A 14150-nucleotide genomic window follows, 5' to 3' on the forward strand; every position below is an offset into this window, starting at 1 on the left:
GTGGGGGTACGGCGTGGAAGCGGGGGTGGACCCTCTTCCCCCCTCACTGCTGAGAAGTGCCTACAATTGGAATAGCTTCTGGTTGTATTATTTATACAGGAATTATTCGCTGCACTTTGCAAACACTATAATTCTCTTTAAATTTGAGTTTATTCATACACGGTTGACTGGATATCTTTCAGTCGCCGCCTACGTTTTGAGAGGCCTTCCAGAACAATGATTTTCGGACCTCTGCCTGTATTTACGTGTTACATAACTGATACTTCTGTCTCATGTTACAAATTTAGTTCACAGAGGGTATTCTTCAGGGCCTCTTTAAGACTGTGGGGTTATTGTCATTCCTTGCACAGACCCTGAAGCAGAATAGGGTGCAGATCATGAGGCGTCTCAAGGAGGAGTCGGAACGCCGCCGCCAGCTGCAGTCACAGCATGCCCAGGAGGTGCGGGCCTTCCGGAAGCGGGAGCAGCAGCAGAAGGCCCAGATAGCGCAGATGGAGCGACAGAGCGCCCTGCGCATCAGCGTGCTGCAGCGGCGCATGGATGATGCCCTTTCATCTAAACGCCGCCTTGAGGCTGCCAGCAGGCGTCGCCAGGAAAAAAATGTCCATGCCAACAGACTGGAGGCACCCCGTAACCAGGCAAGACTGCAGTCTTTGTCTTTGATAGTGTCTCTTGCTATAGCCCCTGCTGCCTTGTGATCTCGTTGGTCGCATGAATTAGTGTTGCCACACACCAAGGTCATGTGACCATTAAGTTCTCACACGAGATTTAAATGTTTTAAGACAAATGTTTCAAAATATGTAAAAGCGATGAGTCAACTTTATACATGCAACTTGACCTCACAAGGAAGGAAATGGTGTAAAAGGTTTCAATCAGTATATATATATATATATATATATATATATATATATATATATATATATATATATATATATATATATATATATATATATATATATATATATATATATAAGATATGAGTATATAATGCGTGTGCGCGCGCGCGTGCTCGCGCATCAGTTGGGGGCCGCCGCGGTGGCTCAGTGGTTACTGCGCTGGGCTGCTGACCCGAAAGACGCGGTTTCGATCTCGGCTGCGACGGTCGAGTTTCAATGGAGGCGAAATTCTAGAGGCCCGTGTACTGTGCGATGTCAGTGCACGTTAAAGAACCCCGGGTCTAAGAAATTTCCGGAGTCGTTCACTACGGCGTTCCCTCATAGCCTGAGTCACTTTGGGATGTTGAACCCCCGTAAACCATAATCCAAAGCATCAATTGGTTTAGCCAGGCCCTTCTCCCCCCCCCCCCCTCCCCCTTTTCAATATGTCATAACTGCTGCCCGCATGTCATTACATCATTGCATGGCGAAACCACATGGCTGATGTGAACTGTGGGTCGCATTAATGGGTATTCGGACTAGTTGACTAGATCATGAGAAAAAAACAAGATGTACCAACTCGCTCAACTCGCCGTTGTACTGACTAGATCACATGATCCATTACACCTCTTACTAATGACCATGAGCCCACTACACAATGTGACCGTATCAACTCCTCAATAACTGACACTCGTATCGCATTGCGTGAGCACCCCTTCACCATTTTTTGCCCACAGAACTGGCCACGGAAGGGACAGCTCGTGGCGTCTGAGAGGAACAAGATGGAGCACCACGTGGCTTCGCTTGTCGAATCAAGGAAGAGCATCTCCATGGAGATCCACAAGCTCAAGGAACAGGCTCAAGAAGACAAGGTGGGCCGCTGTGTTGCTGTTGTATACTCTGCGCGCACACATTCACTGCTGTCGCTGTGAATCAGAATGCACCAGATGCTTCTTGGTTGTTGAGGACCGTGTGCAGTGCATGTGGAGACCACGCAAGCAGCACCAGCAGCATGGAATGCCTATCGCACTGGATAGGGTTGTGCACGAACATTGTGAAGAAGCAAATGTGGCTTATTTTTGGCAATGGGCCTGTTCAGTATGATGCATTCCCCAAAACCCTTATCCATAAAACAACAGTCATGAAAACTAAAACAGAGTTACTCATCACTCCTAGTGTCAATCTTAAACAACACCTCGTTACATTTGCCGCTGCTTCAATTTCTCTGCATATATTGTATAACTTGTGCTTGCTTATGTCTATCCTGAAGGCTTCCTTACATGTCAGCAACATTGTAATGCATCTCATGTTAAACAATGTCTCTTCAAAGTTACTGGCTGGTTTGTGCTCGCTTCCCACAGAGATTGCATCTAGTAGTATGTTTACACCGCTGTCAGATTTCAGTAAATTGGTGGGTTGCTGTCTGCAGGTAGGCTTAACCGTTGTTGTACTCACTGAATAAGCTTGATGCCATCTGCTGCCAAAGATTGCCCAATGACCATGTTTCTCGGTAATGCGATTTTTTAGTGCAGCTGCTGCGGTATTTCAACCATAGGCAACCGCAGACACAAAGTGCAATGTTGAAAGGAGGCAGACGTAGGTTTAGGCTTCGGCAGTGTGCGCAGCGATCTGCCACCACTGAGTTTGCAACTGAGCCTCTCGGTCGAATCCTCACTGGAAAAATTTGCAAATCACATTGCAGCTTTAGTCGCGTGACAACACAAACAAGGATGCCAACTCGGGCTAATTCCATTTGTAAGCAATGACATTAAATTTGCTGCCTGAGAACTAGCTATTACAGTTGCTCTGCAGCACAATTCAGTGCCTTATTTACCATCTTCCCTTCTCTCTTATGGACTCCTTAAAATACAAGAGACTGATAATCAATCGCTCGCCTAGCTGCTCATGTAACACACCACATCACACTCAAGTTGCTTTTATGCTATACCATTTAACATAAATCTCACATCACTGAGTGAAAACTGTCGCAAACGGGAGAAGGGCGATGCGGCACATAACTAAAATAGCACGAAAAAATGCCACAGCAATGGTCGGCACTGCTGCCCTTCAGCATGATAATTTCGATGAGTTCATTCACACAGATTGGGGGACGAGGGGAGAGGTGATTGCTCCATGCCAAAGGTGGACGTGCATTAACCAAACTGTCAACGCGCGAGCACGATCGATCCGTAAAGTGGTGTAGAAAAAATAAAGAAAATTTTCGAAGCGGGCGGCGGTGCAGAGAAAGGGAGCAGGTGCCGCAACTCGCCTCAAGCTGCATCTCCCTTCCCCTGATTTCTCGATAAGGCTCGAACTATCTCGAACTGTAAATCCGTGCGCATGCCGCTTCGCCAAGGTGGCGGGGAGAGGAGGACCAGGGCCGTGAGCTGATGCACGTACGCTGGCGGGAGCCCGAGCCTTCATGCATGCTCCAGAACAATCTTTTCCATAATTTTTGGCCTCGGGTTGCCTCCGCGCCACCTGCCTTTGCTCCCTCCGATGTGCACGTTCGCTCGGTTACGTTTAGGCCAGCGCCAAGGCACGCCGCTCAACGCAGGAAGAGGCAGTAGCAGCAGCAGGGCTCGGTTTTTCAATCAACTGAGGAGAACTGAAACAACTGATGGAACTGACTCCAGTTATGGCTTGCATTTGCAAGCAGATTTCCAAATCATCAGTTAATATGCTGGCTGAAGAGTGAAAATAGCTGGCACATTTTTTTTACTATCATGAGGGCAATGATTACGGTACGCCTGTAGGTGGCAGACCACAATTTCTTGGCAGCATTGACCTTCTCCGGTCACGTGATTGTAACTTGTACAACTACTATCACCGTGCAACTGAAACATGAACATTGTTTCTGTGGCACATTCAGCTTAAAGTGCTCAGAAATAAGGCATTACTTTCTAAAGGCTTCAAAACCGATTGAACAGGAAAATCTTTAGTTTCGCATTGTTTTGCGCAAACGTTCCTTTGAAAGAAACTCGCTGTATCAGCCATACCCCTGCGGGGAATTGTGACAGTACCATGATGACACTGCAGAGGCTGGCGCATGCAGGCTCTATTCTATGCTTTAAACACCCCTCCTCGGGTCTGTACATACCATGCAGATGCTGGTGTTAAATGTATGACTTGGCAGGCCGCAAGATTGTTACTATGTCAGAAAATTTTGCACAGAAACTACCCATCAGTAAAATGCACAAATAAGGCGCAGTTACAAGGCGTTGCCTGAACGAACGCAGGTCCTTATATGTACATCTCCTGACTCCTCGCGAGTGCATTCACTCGGAGCATATTACCACTATTTTCCGCGTGCACGTTGGTTATGTCTGCTGGCTTTCCCTACAGCTTGTGGATAAGGCGGCCAGCAAGCTGGATGAGCAGCACGCACTGGCCGAAAGCCGGTCACGCATCGACGCACTCGAAGCCAAGGTTCAGAGACTCGAGAGGGGCTTCGAACTGCAGCTCCTCGAGCTCAAGAAGGAAAACGAGGAGAAGGTTGGGCGTGCAGACTCTTTTTTATATAGCTAGGATAATTGTTAGCTGCAAAGCTGCTTATTTCCTTTGAATATTACGGATTAGCTCCATAAATGGTATGAAGGAATCGTGTGAGACAAATATGCGATTGCTGAAGAGCACTGCAGGTAAGAACATTTCGCATGCGAATGAGTTGTGGCTAACTTGGTACTTTGTGGATGGCACCGAGATGACTGCCATTAAATATGTTTGTGGCACATAGCTAATGCCACTAAATGTGCCCGTCGATGCCCCCGCGCCAAAAAACAGCATAAGTGAATCAAACATGCCTGTGTGGTGCGGGTACGTGTTACTGGAAGCCAGTGAAGCCATTAAGCCAAAGTGCAATATGCAAAAGCAGACTTCACAAATTGCGAAATTTGTATATTGAGTGACTATGTTCTGCAAAAGCAGGTTACACCAGCAGTACTATTACATTGTGCTGAATACCCCAGCTGCTGCTTCAACATTCTCCAGAGGGAAAATATATTTCGTGCTTTTTATCTAGCCTCACGCCAAGATGTAGTAGTAATTTCTTTTTTTTTTTCCTTCGCGGCGTACTTTGCTTTGTGATGTCCACATTTACTAGAGCAGTGCCTCGCATTCCATAGAAAGAAACCGGTTGTAATACCTTGTGCAGATGTCCGCTGCAGAAGCTGCTCTTGCTTAAGCACTCAGCCAGTTAAAATGCTGCAGTAAAACCCACACATTAATGTCTCGCTGGTGGAGAGGCTGGAGAGCCAGGTATTTTTTTTTCTTGCCAGTCACTTTCCCTGCCGAAAAAAATAAAACGTGCCAAGTTTTTCGTTCAGTGCAATAGCACTACTAGGCGCATTTTCTGATTCCGGGCATAGGTACGTAAGTACGTCCTGCTCTGTGGCAGGCGGCCCACCTACGCACTGGACTGGGTGCAACTTTCCGGGTGTGTACAACTAGCTGCCCTTCATCTGGGTGAAGGGTACACCTGGGGTGAAGGCATAAGGGCATTTACCGTTAAGATCACATGTCTTAAATGTCTTTAAGTGAAAGGCCTTCAGAGTGAAGGCCTTCGTGGTAAATGCCTTCCGAATACAAACCTTTAGGTCAAATGCCTTTAGCACATAATGACCTTAAATTCCCCTCGTAACTAGTGCTACTGTAGGATATTCAGCGCTTAGCCGTGCTAAACCGTCTGCTGCACACAAGATCTCGACCAAAACTAATCTGTGTGCATTTTATTTTTCTCCCATGTGCAACTGCTACAGATTCAGGAGATAGCCAAGCTCCGCTACGCCTACGATGATCTCAAGAAGAAGGCTCAGAAAGTGGAGACTCTGGAAATGGTAAAAGTCGTGTTTCTTTCTCATTGCTCTAATGCTGCTTTTTCCCTCTTCTGTGTAGTAGCTGACACTGGCTTGGAAAACTGTACGGGCTTTACATGGGGGCACATTCCGCCACACTCGTGACTATGCAGTCAGTTTGTCTCCTTAGCTCATCTTTTGAAGGCAGAAGTGGTGTGGCAATGAAATGCCGACCTTAGCACTCACCAGCGTAAAAAAAAAGCCAGCCAGCTTACCAGCCAGCTAGCAGTCTTATCAGCCTGTGACGTCTTAAACATTATGGAAATGCACATCTTCTTCTTTACATTTTCTTTTGCCAAGGGCTCTTGTTTACTTTCTACTCTGAAAGCTCTGTGATCCTGTAATGGTTAGTAGCATGCCCATAGTGTCATCGGGAGAAGTAGGAGTTGTGGCCCTTTTAACCAAGTACAATGGAAACTTGTAATTTCGAACTTGCTAAATTCCAACTTCTACTTTAATTATACATTTGTCGCGCGGGCAGTTTTGATCCTCATTGAGTCAATGCTCATCGAATTCAATGCAGATCAGAGGTTGTCACATAGCCCCTTTCAAGCGCAGTCGAGTCAGATACTGCTTGGCCCTATCATGATTCACCAAGCGCTCTTGAGGTTTCAAGCGCAGTCGAAAGCGGGCATTGAAAATTTCGCCGTCAATAGTCTGAAAAAACAAAAGGAAGTTAATAAAGTAAAAGCATGAGCGTGGCATGAGCATTAAGGTATAAATTGGTTAAAACTCAGCATAAACCATTTTTTGTGGACGATGCCTGCTACACAAAAAGGGGATTTTGTGGGCTAGTTGGTGATCCATGAAGAATTGCAGCGCATCACAGCAAAAAACGAGAACAGAGGCAAGTTGACACGCATGTGCTGGCTTCCAACTGAGTTCTTTATTTTGTCCCCGTCTTTTGCGCTGCTAGCCTGAAGACCGTATATATACTCAGTGAACTTGCAAGGCTGTGCTTGCACTGTGACATCACTAGGTGGAGGCGGGGGCGTACGGGCAACATGCACGGATGAAGCGAAAGCATGCACACGCATACACCTGGATTTACGCAACCTCACCATGTGGCCCGGGCGCGGATGAACATACTGCGACGACAGCTTTCGCGGAAGCACGCTTCTCTCATCTCCTGTTTTCACCTGTCAACCCTTGCCTCCACGCAATGATGCGCATCACGTGGCCAGCAAGGACGCTACAGCCTTCATTTCGAGTCAGTGTTGGGTGGCCATGTCACCGCGTGTGGCTGCCGAGGGGACCTCACGATCACACTAGGGCTAGAATCCGAAACCATGCCACTTATGACACTGTCAACGCCAAGCCAAGATGTAACGCGAGGTGTGGTGTAGCAGTTCCACAACGGCCGCAACGCAGTGCATCCTTACTTTCGTTGATTTTGGTGGTTTGGGGCGCGGAAGTTCGTGTTTCTGCATGTTCGTGTTCTGCATGCAGAAAACCAAAGAGATGTTCAACAGTCTAGCAAGGGAACAGCAGCTCGCAATTTGTAGCGAGGGGCTGGAAGTAGTAAGGGAATTTGTCTAAGTGACCGCTGATCCGGATCATGAGAGTGAAATAACTAGAAGAATAAGATAGGGTGGAGCGCATATGGCAGGTTCTTTCACATCATGAATAGCACTTTACCAATATTCCTTCAAGAGAAAAGTATGCGAGAGCTGTATCTTATGGGGCAGAAATGTGGAGGCTAATGAAGAGGGTTCGGCTTAAGTTAAGGACAACGCAGCGAGCTATAGAAATAAAAATGGTAGGTGTAACGTTAACGGATCGGAAGCGGGCCGAGTGGGTGAGGGAACAAATGCGGGGTTAATGACATCCTAGTTGTAATCAAGAGGAACAAATGGGCTTGGACAGGGCATATAATGCGAATGCAAGATAACCACTAGTCCTTAAGGGTAACGGAGTGTATTCCAAGAGAAGTCAAGCGTTGCAGGGGGTGGCAGAAAGTTAGGCGGGCGGATGAGATTAACAAGTTTGTGGGGATGCAGTGGCCACAACTGGCAAAGGACAGGGATAGTTGGAGAAACATGGAAGAGGTCTTTGTCCTGCAGTGGGCGTAGTCAGGCTGATGGTGATGATGAGTTCGTGTTTTGGTCGCTTGGTTACAGTTTTTTCGATGGGCTATCATAATTTTACTGCAAAGTTCAAATTTCTTGGGATACAATATGTCTAAAAAACAACAACCGTGAACCAGGCTACTGCCAAGCAGTAGAAAGGGAACGAGAGCCACGTACGTTACCGGTGAAAGCAGAAGTCTGAGATGACGAATGCAAACCCGAGAAGAGTGTTTAGGGGACCAAAGCAAGCAAGATTTCCCGCTGTTGAAGTGGAACTCTTGCAGTATGTTAGAGAGCATTGGATGATGCAATCAGGGACGCCAGTGATGACAGTGACAACAGCCGCGACGATGTGAGCCATGGCTCGGCGTTCGATTTTTCCCACAGCGACTCCAACTAGGTAAAGTAGGTGTTTCATAAAATAAAGAAAAACCTTTTCGTTGTGGTATAATCCTTGATTTTTTTTTTTAAACGCAGCTGTCTCCGCTGCTTTCGCTTGCGTGGCTTCACACCACATGGCACTAATACGGTTAAGGGAGGGCGGGGAGAAAAAGGAGCCTCTGCGGCGAGTCTAGAGGCGGCACTACGGCGCGCTCTGAAAAATCGTGGATTGTTTTTGCAACTCCTTTATGTCCTGGTTTAACTGTCTACATATTGCACACCTTTATAGACTAGTCTTTTAGTGCATGTTTTCGAAAATCTTCCCGTAATTTGCGCACCCCGTTCTTGAAGCCTTAATTTTCGAAGTGCGCAAATTATGCGAGTAAATATGGCATTTATCGCAGTAAATAGATTCAGCTGCAAAAAAAGCCCCTTTGATTGTTTCGCATATTTGCAGGAGCTGGCGAGAATTAAATCTGGCAGCGGTGTGTGCCGCCAAGGCCTCTCTGCTAAGAAGCCACAGAGGAAGCCATTCGAGGTGAGAAACTTTGCATTGCTCTCATGGAGTGGCACCATGCATTTCAACCAATCCGCACGGTTTGAGGGATGAATTTATCGAAAATGGAGCAAACATTTCGCAGCGAAATGCAGAAATTTGTGCGCTCTTGAAACCATCGGTCATAACTACATGTTGCAAATTTCGGCCTCAGACCTGAACACTCCACTACTTCATTTATCAGAAATGTGGCGGTAATGTCTGGTGTAAGTGTTTCTTTGCATGACACAGGGCGTCCCTTAGTTGCCCGAGGCAGACGTCGCTTGCTCAGAGCTAAGCTACAAAGGTATCAGACTTGAATGTCTTGAATATATAGGATGTTTTGTTCTTGGTAACTTAGGCTAACAGGTGCATACCCCTACACATAAAGCTAGCACATTTTACCAGTATTGGCATGCATATATGTGGCCCACCTTACCCTGCCCTGACCTAGTACAGTCAAGCTTGGCTATTTCGAATCATTGTCTATACTGAACACTCAGATAATCCTCTTGAGAATCCCGTGTAAAAGTATGGGAAAGTCGCGCTGTATATCGAACTTTGTGCCTCGCCATTGCAAGAGACGCTTCTAACGGCGCTTCTTGATTGCATTCGGCGCGCGGAGACTGGCTGGCTACACGGCCTTGGGCACCTACTGGCAGCGTTAGCGCTGTGAAACCGCACGACGAGGTGAACATGATGTGGCCTTGAGGGTGACCTTCGGCTTGTACTCATTTTACACGCCACTTATGTCATGCGGTGAAGCCAGCTTTACTAACTAAAGCCCAGCGGCAGCCCTTGCATGGCGTGCTTCGCAGTCGAAGGCGTTGCAAAAACCAACTATACCTTAATTTTAATGGACGATAATTCCATTAATAGCGTACTGGTAACATGTTTAGACATCTTAAGATATGCAGTGGCCCATTCCAAAGCACCGCCCGCAGCAACTTCAGTGTGAAGCAGGTTAGACCCAAGCAACTCCCAGAGAGCGTTGTGCTGCCAGCACGCTGGCAGGCGGCGCGTCGCTACATGAATCACGCTACTAGCATGGTTACAATGTATTCTGGCTGCCAGGCTGCAGATGAGCTTATCTTTAGCCATTTTTTATGTGTTGAATTATCGATATAATATTGATATTTCGGGATTTGTTAGTGTTTTGATGTATCAGAGTAAGACTGTAGCATAGGCTCCGCTGGCACATTTCAAGGAGTGCAAGGTTTGAGGAGGGCAAAGTGAAGCAGCTGTGGAAGACCATGGGGCAGAAAAAGGAAGGGAAAAAAACAGAAGCAAGGAAGATGCCTGTGGAGGTGTAGGTAGAACAAAGCAGACGACAAACGTAAAGGTGGTAAAGAACGCTGCGTGCCAGACTGGAGTGTCGGTAGCGTTTCTTACCATCAACAGTGCTCTATACCGGGTGTTTTTTTTTTTAGAAGGTCCAAAATTTTTAAAAAAAGGTAAATTGCTTTCGATTTATTTTAGCACTGGGGCTATACTGGAGGCTATGGCGGGCGTCAGGCAAGAGGGAAACTGGTTTAATTCGTTCGCTGATTAACAACATATGTTAATAAACTTTTCTAATTTTTATTTTAGGGGTTATGTTGTATTCGCAGAATTGGAGATCGTCCTCCAAACAGTCCAACCGAGAAAAAACAATTTTAATAAAAGAAATTTTCACGCACGTTACGAGGCGCGAAAAAGTCACCCTGGTAGGCATCTTCACACTGTAACTCAGCGGCGGTCAGCGCCTCTGACGTAGTTCGCTCCGCCCTGCGCTTTGCGTCACACGGCTGATATCACCTGAAGCCCGGACGGGCGGCCTGCGCTATCGCTGCTTGTTTCGATTCGCTCCGCGGCCTCACGGAATGCCTCGTTGGAACAAAAACGCACTGACACAAAGCGCAGGGCGGAGCGAGCTACGTCACAGGCGCTCACAGACGCTGTGTAACAGTGTGAAGCTGCCTACCAGGGTGACTTTTTCTCGCTTCGTAACGCGCGCAAAAAATTTTTTCATGAAAATTTTTTTTTTGACTGGACTGTTTGGAAGCCGATCTCCAATTCTGCTTATATAACATATATCCCCTAAAATAAAAATTATAAAAGTTAATTAACGTATTCAGTTAATCAGCGAACTAATTAAAGTAGTTTGCCTCTTACCTGGCGTCCGCCGTAGCCCTCAGTATAGCCCCAGGGTTAAAATAAATCTAAAGGAACTTACCTTTCTTTAAAAATTTTGGACCTTCTAAAAAAAAACACCCGGTATTTGCATGTTGGTGTGTGCATACCGTACTGAGTATTGAAACGAACATTCTAGTGAAGAAAGTCATGTGATTGAAAGGACATTTAGAAAGCTACCAGAATGAATAGGGAATTTTCAAGATGAACAGCTGCGGTGACTGAGAAAGGCTGAACAGTTGAAACTTGTCTGGTGTCTGTGGTGCCATGGGAATGTGGAATGCGACACACAGTACAGACTGTTTCCTTTGGTATTATATGCTTCTTCCACGTGTGTTCCTGTTAGATGCAGCACTCCTCCATTTTAGTACTGCTGTTCATTTGTACATGCAGCGACTGTGACTGTGATGCCTTGGTATTCTAACTCTGGTGGGATGCCAGGAGGTAGCACATTCTCTTTTTCATCACCTATGGTTGTGGGCTTTTTCAGGCGAAGACGGAAAATGTACCGCCAGCCTGCCTTAATGACCTAGATGCGAGAAAGAATAACAAGAACAATGAGGCCAGTGATAAAGACCCTGACTACTGCCTCACTGAAGATTATAGCAAGGGCATGGTGAGTTTCATGTGTGTGATTTTCATACGAGCTCACATGCAGTTTTTTTTTTTGTTCAGTCAGATGTTGTAGACACGTATACATGGGACCACTGCAACATGCTCTCGGTCTATGTCAGCATCTCAAAAGAGAACAGTGTTCCTAAACAGGATCTTAGCCATCTTTCTATCAAGCTGTCTCAAATTTTTGGTTCTGAATGGCCTTTTCCAAAAGGGGGGACGCCGAACTGCGCGCGAACGCGGACGTGCTCTGCATGGGCTCCGTGAATCGTCATTGTTCTTGACCGGAAAACCCCAGTTTAATGCAAAAAGTTTATTGGATGTGTACCGTAAAGTTACGAGGACCGTCTGGACACCAATTTTATCTCTGTGAGTAGAATGTTTTTCCACTTACGGGACTTTGAAATCTTGAGGCGGCGAGAGTCACGCTAAACCTAACGCCGACGTAGCGTCGGCCGTGGCCGAAGCAGGAGACGCATGGGCTTCGCTGGCCCTACTGGGGCTGAGCAGCCTCGACGGCGGCATGGCATCAGCATCGGCATCGGCTGTGGCACCCATAACGGCCCCGGTTATTGAAAATAACCCGGGTACGGACCAGCCCCAAGCCATGGAGCTTGCAAGCACCAACAGCGCTGAAGCTACGAGGGGACAGCAAGAACAACCAACAGTCTACCCAGTCTACCAGACCTCGTGGCGAGTGATGAAGGAATTAGTGGAGTGCAGAGCCCAGAAGGATAGGAAAGCTACCGGTCAGGCAAGTACACCTTCCAAACAAGACTCCAGTGAGAACGAGCGAGCAGCAGCAGCAGAAACTTGGGACGCCGGGACCGAACGCCATGGTCCCGAACGCACCACCGGGGTCCGCTGTAAACAACCAACTGAAGACACTCGCTGGTAACAGGCGAGATTTCGTACAGCTCCCGAAAGGAGGATAGAAAATCGTATTCCGACCGAAGAGCCACAACCTAAGAGTGGGAGATTTCAAGCACAGCGAATACATACAAGCCCTGGTGAAGGAATGCAACCTGGTATACATCGGCGACATGCTTGTCGCGGTGAAAGCCATCTCAAACATAATAATAGTCCGGACGCCAGATGGCGCGAAGGCAGAAGCCCTGCAAAAGGCGAGGAAGTTGTTCCTCGGAGACAAAGAATTCGAGTTCAATGCCTACTGCTCCACGGCCGAGGGAACTGTCCGGAGTGAGGGCCGGCACCACGCAAGAAATCCTAATGAACCGCATCCAAGTAGCAACGCCGGGAATTCGTGCAGTCTACGCAAGAATGCTCGGGAAGTCAGAGTCAGCGTTCATTGCGTTCGACGGACCGAGGTTGCCCAAGACAGTGGCAGTGATGGGAGGACTGTACAGAGTTTACCCTTACTAACCTACGAATCAGGTGTGCTTCAGATGCCACCTGCAGGGGCACCGATCAGACGTCTGCCCGAAACCACAACCCATTCCGCAGTGCCCTCGATGCAAACGTGTCAACGTCGACGGACACGAGTGTGGGGAGCCCAGATGTGAGTGTTGAGGCGAAGCTCACGCCACGGGCGATATAGGATGTAAGAGACGTCTCAAGCGGAAAAGTCAGCAGAGCCAGCAAGGCATGAAAAAAGAAAGCAATTACCACGGTGGCCACAGGCCGCGGTGGTTCGACAGCGATGAAGCCGAAACGAGAGGAAAGAACGGATTTTCGCGATCTGAGTCTCGGAACAGGCGCGGCGGCAGCAGAAGCCGAACACCGTTCTTCAAAGAGGGAGAATTTCCGGGGCTGGCAGACGCGAGATCCACCGACCACGGTGGCGACAACGCCTGGGTTCGGGGGAACGCTCATGGCGCTTCCGCATTCAAACAGAAGAACAAGAAGTCCAAGAAGGTGAGTCAGTCTAGGAGCGAGTCTCCAGTCTAACCTGCTGCTCTAGACTATTCGATACAAGCTAGATTCGAAGCTCTAGAAAAGACAAACAGGGAACTTAGGAAAATGAACGACTAAAAAGGAGGCTCTCGTTTATAGAACAGCGACAACAAAGAGAAGAAAATGATACAAACCCAGGAAAAGTACACGGAGTACAATCGCCCACGCCGACAACAAGCACGCAGGGGCAAGCAGCCGTACAACCGCAAGAAAGGAAAGCGATAGATGCTACTATACCACTACACCAAATACAGGAGCAACAGAAAACAGTCTTGACGACGCTGGAACAACTCATGACCAGACTGAATGCGACAGATCAGAGATTGGCAGAACTGTTCAGGAGACAAAACAAGAGAGCACCGGGACAGGTCGAGCTAAACGAAAGCGCGAAGATCTTCGCGCCGCAGCAGTAGTGTCACATCATGGCTAACGCAGAAGAAAAATTTACAATATGGCAATGGAATTGTAGAGGATTTAGAAAAAAACAACGATTTCAACATACATGTAATGCAGCATAAACACCTACCCACTGTAATAGCGCTGCAAGAAACTAACACTTCGCCGAAGAAAGTCGGCTACGACACCATAGTAGATGAAAGATTTAAAAGTGGCCCTTTTATGTCAGAAGAGGGTCACTACGCACATGCGCGCGACACCAGAAGAAGATATAGAACACCTTTTAATAGAGGTCATACCTAAGAAGCGCGGGGAGAAGAGCCTATTCGTACTTAACATA

The 14150-nt window shown here is 47.4% G+C and overlaps 1 protein-coding gene across 1 annotated transcript in view; it reads left to right on the forward strand.

Annotated features, from left to right (window-relative positions):
• LOC149351972 (chromosome-associated kinesin KIF4A-like) overlaps positions 1–14150 on the forward strand; it is a 62129-nt gene that overhangs the window by 38382 nt on the left and 9597 nt on the right. Inside the window, 8 exon segments of the mRNA XM_089575657.1 lie at positions 351–638; positions 1613–1747; positions 4221–4370; positions 5042–5071; positions 5073–5132; positions 5633–5710; positions 8636–8716; positions 11376–11501. Coding sequence (XP_089431783.1) covers positions 351–638; positions 1613–1747; positions 4221–4370; positions 5042–5071; positions 5073–5132; positions 5633–5710; positions 8636–8716; positions 11376–11501 — 948 coding nt within the window.

The sequence above is a fragment of the Amblyomma mixtum genome, chromosome 3, assembly GCF_055824585.1.
Source record: "Amblyomma mixtum isolate Tamu chromosome 3, ASM5582458v1, whole genome shotgun sequence".
Classification (NCBI taxonomy): domain Eukaryota; kingdom Metazoa; phylum Arthropoda; class Arachnida; order Ixodida; family Ixodidae; genus Amblyomma; species Amblyomma mixtum.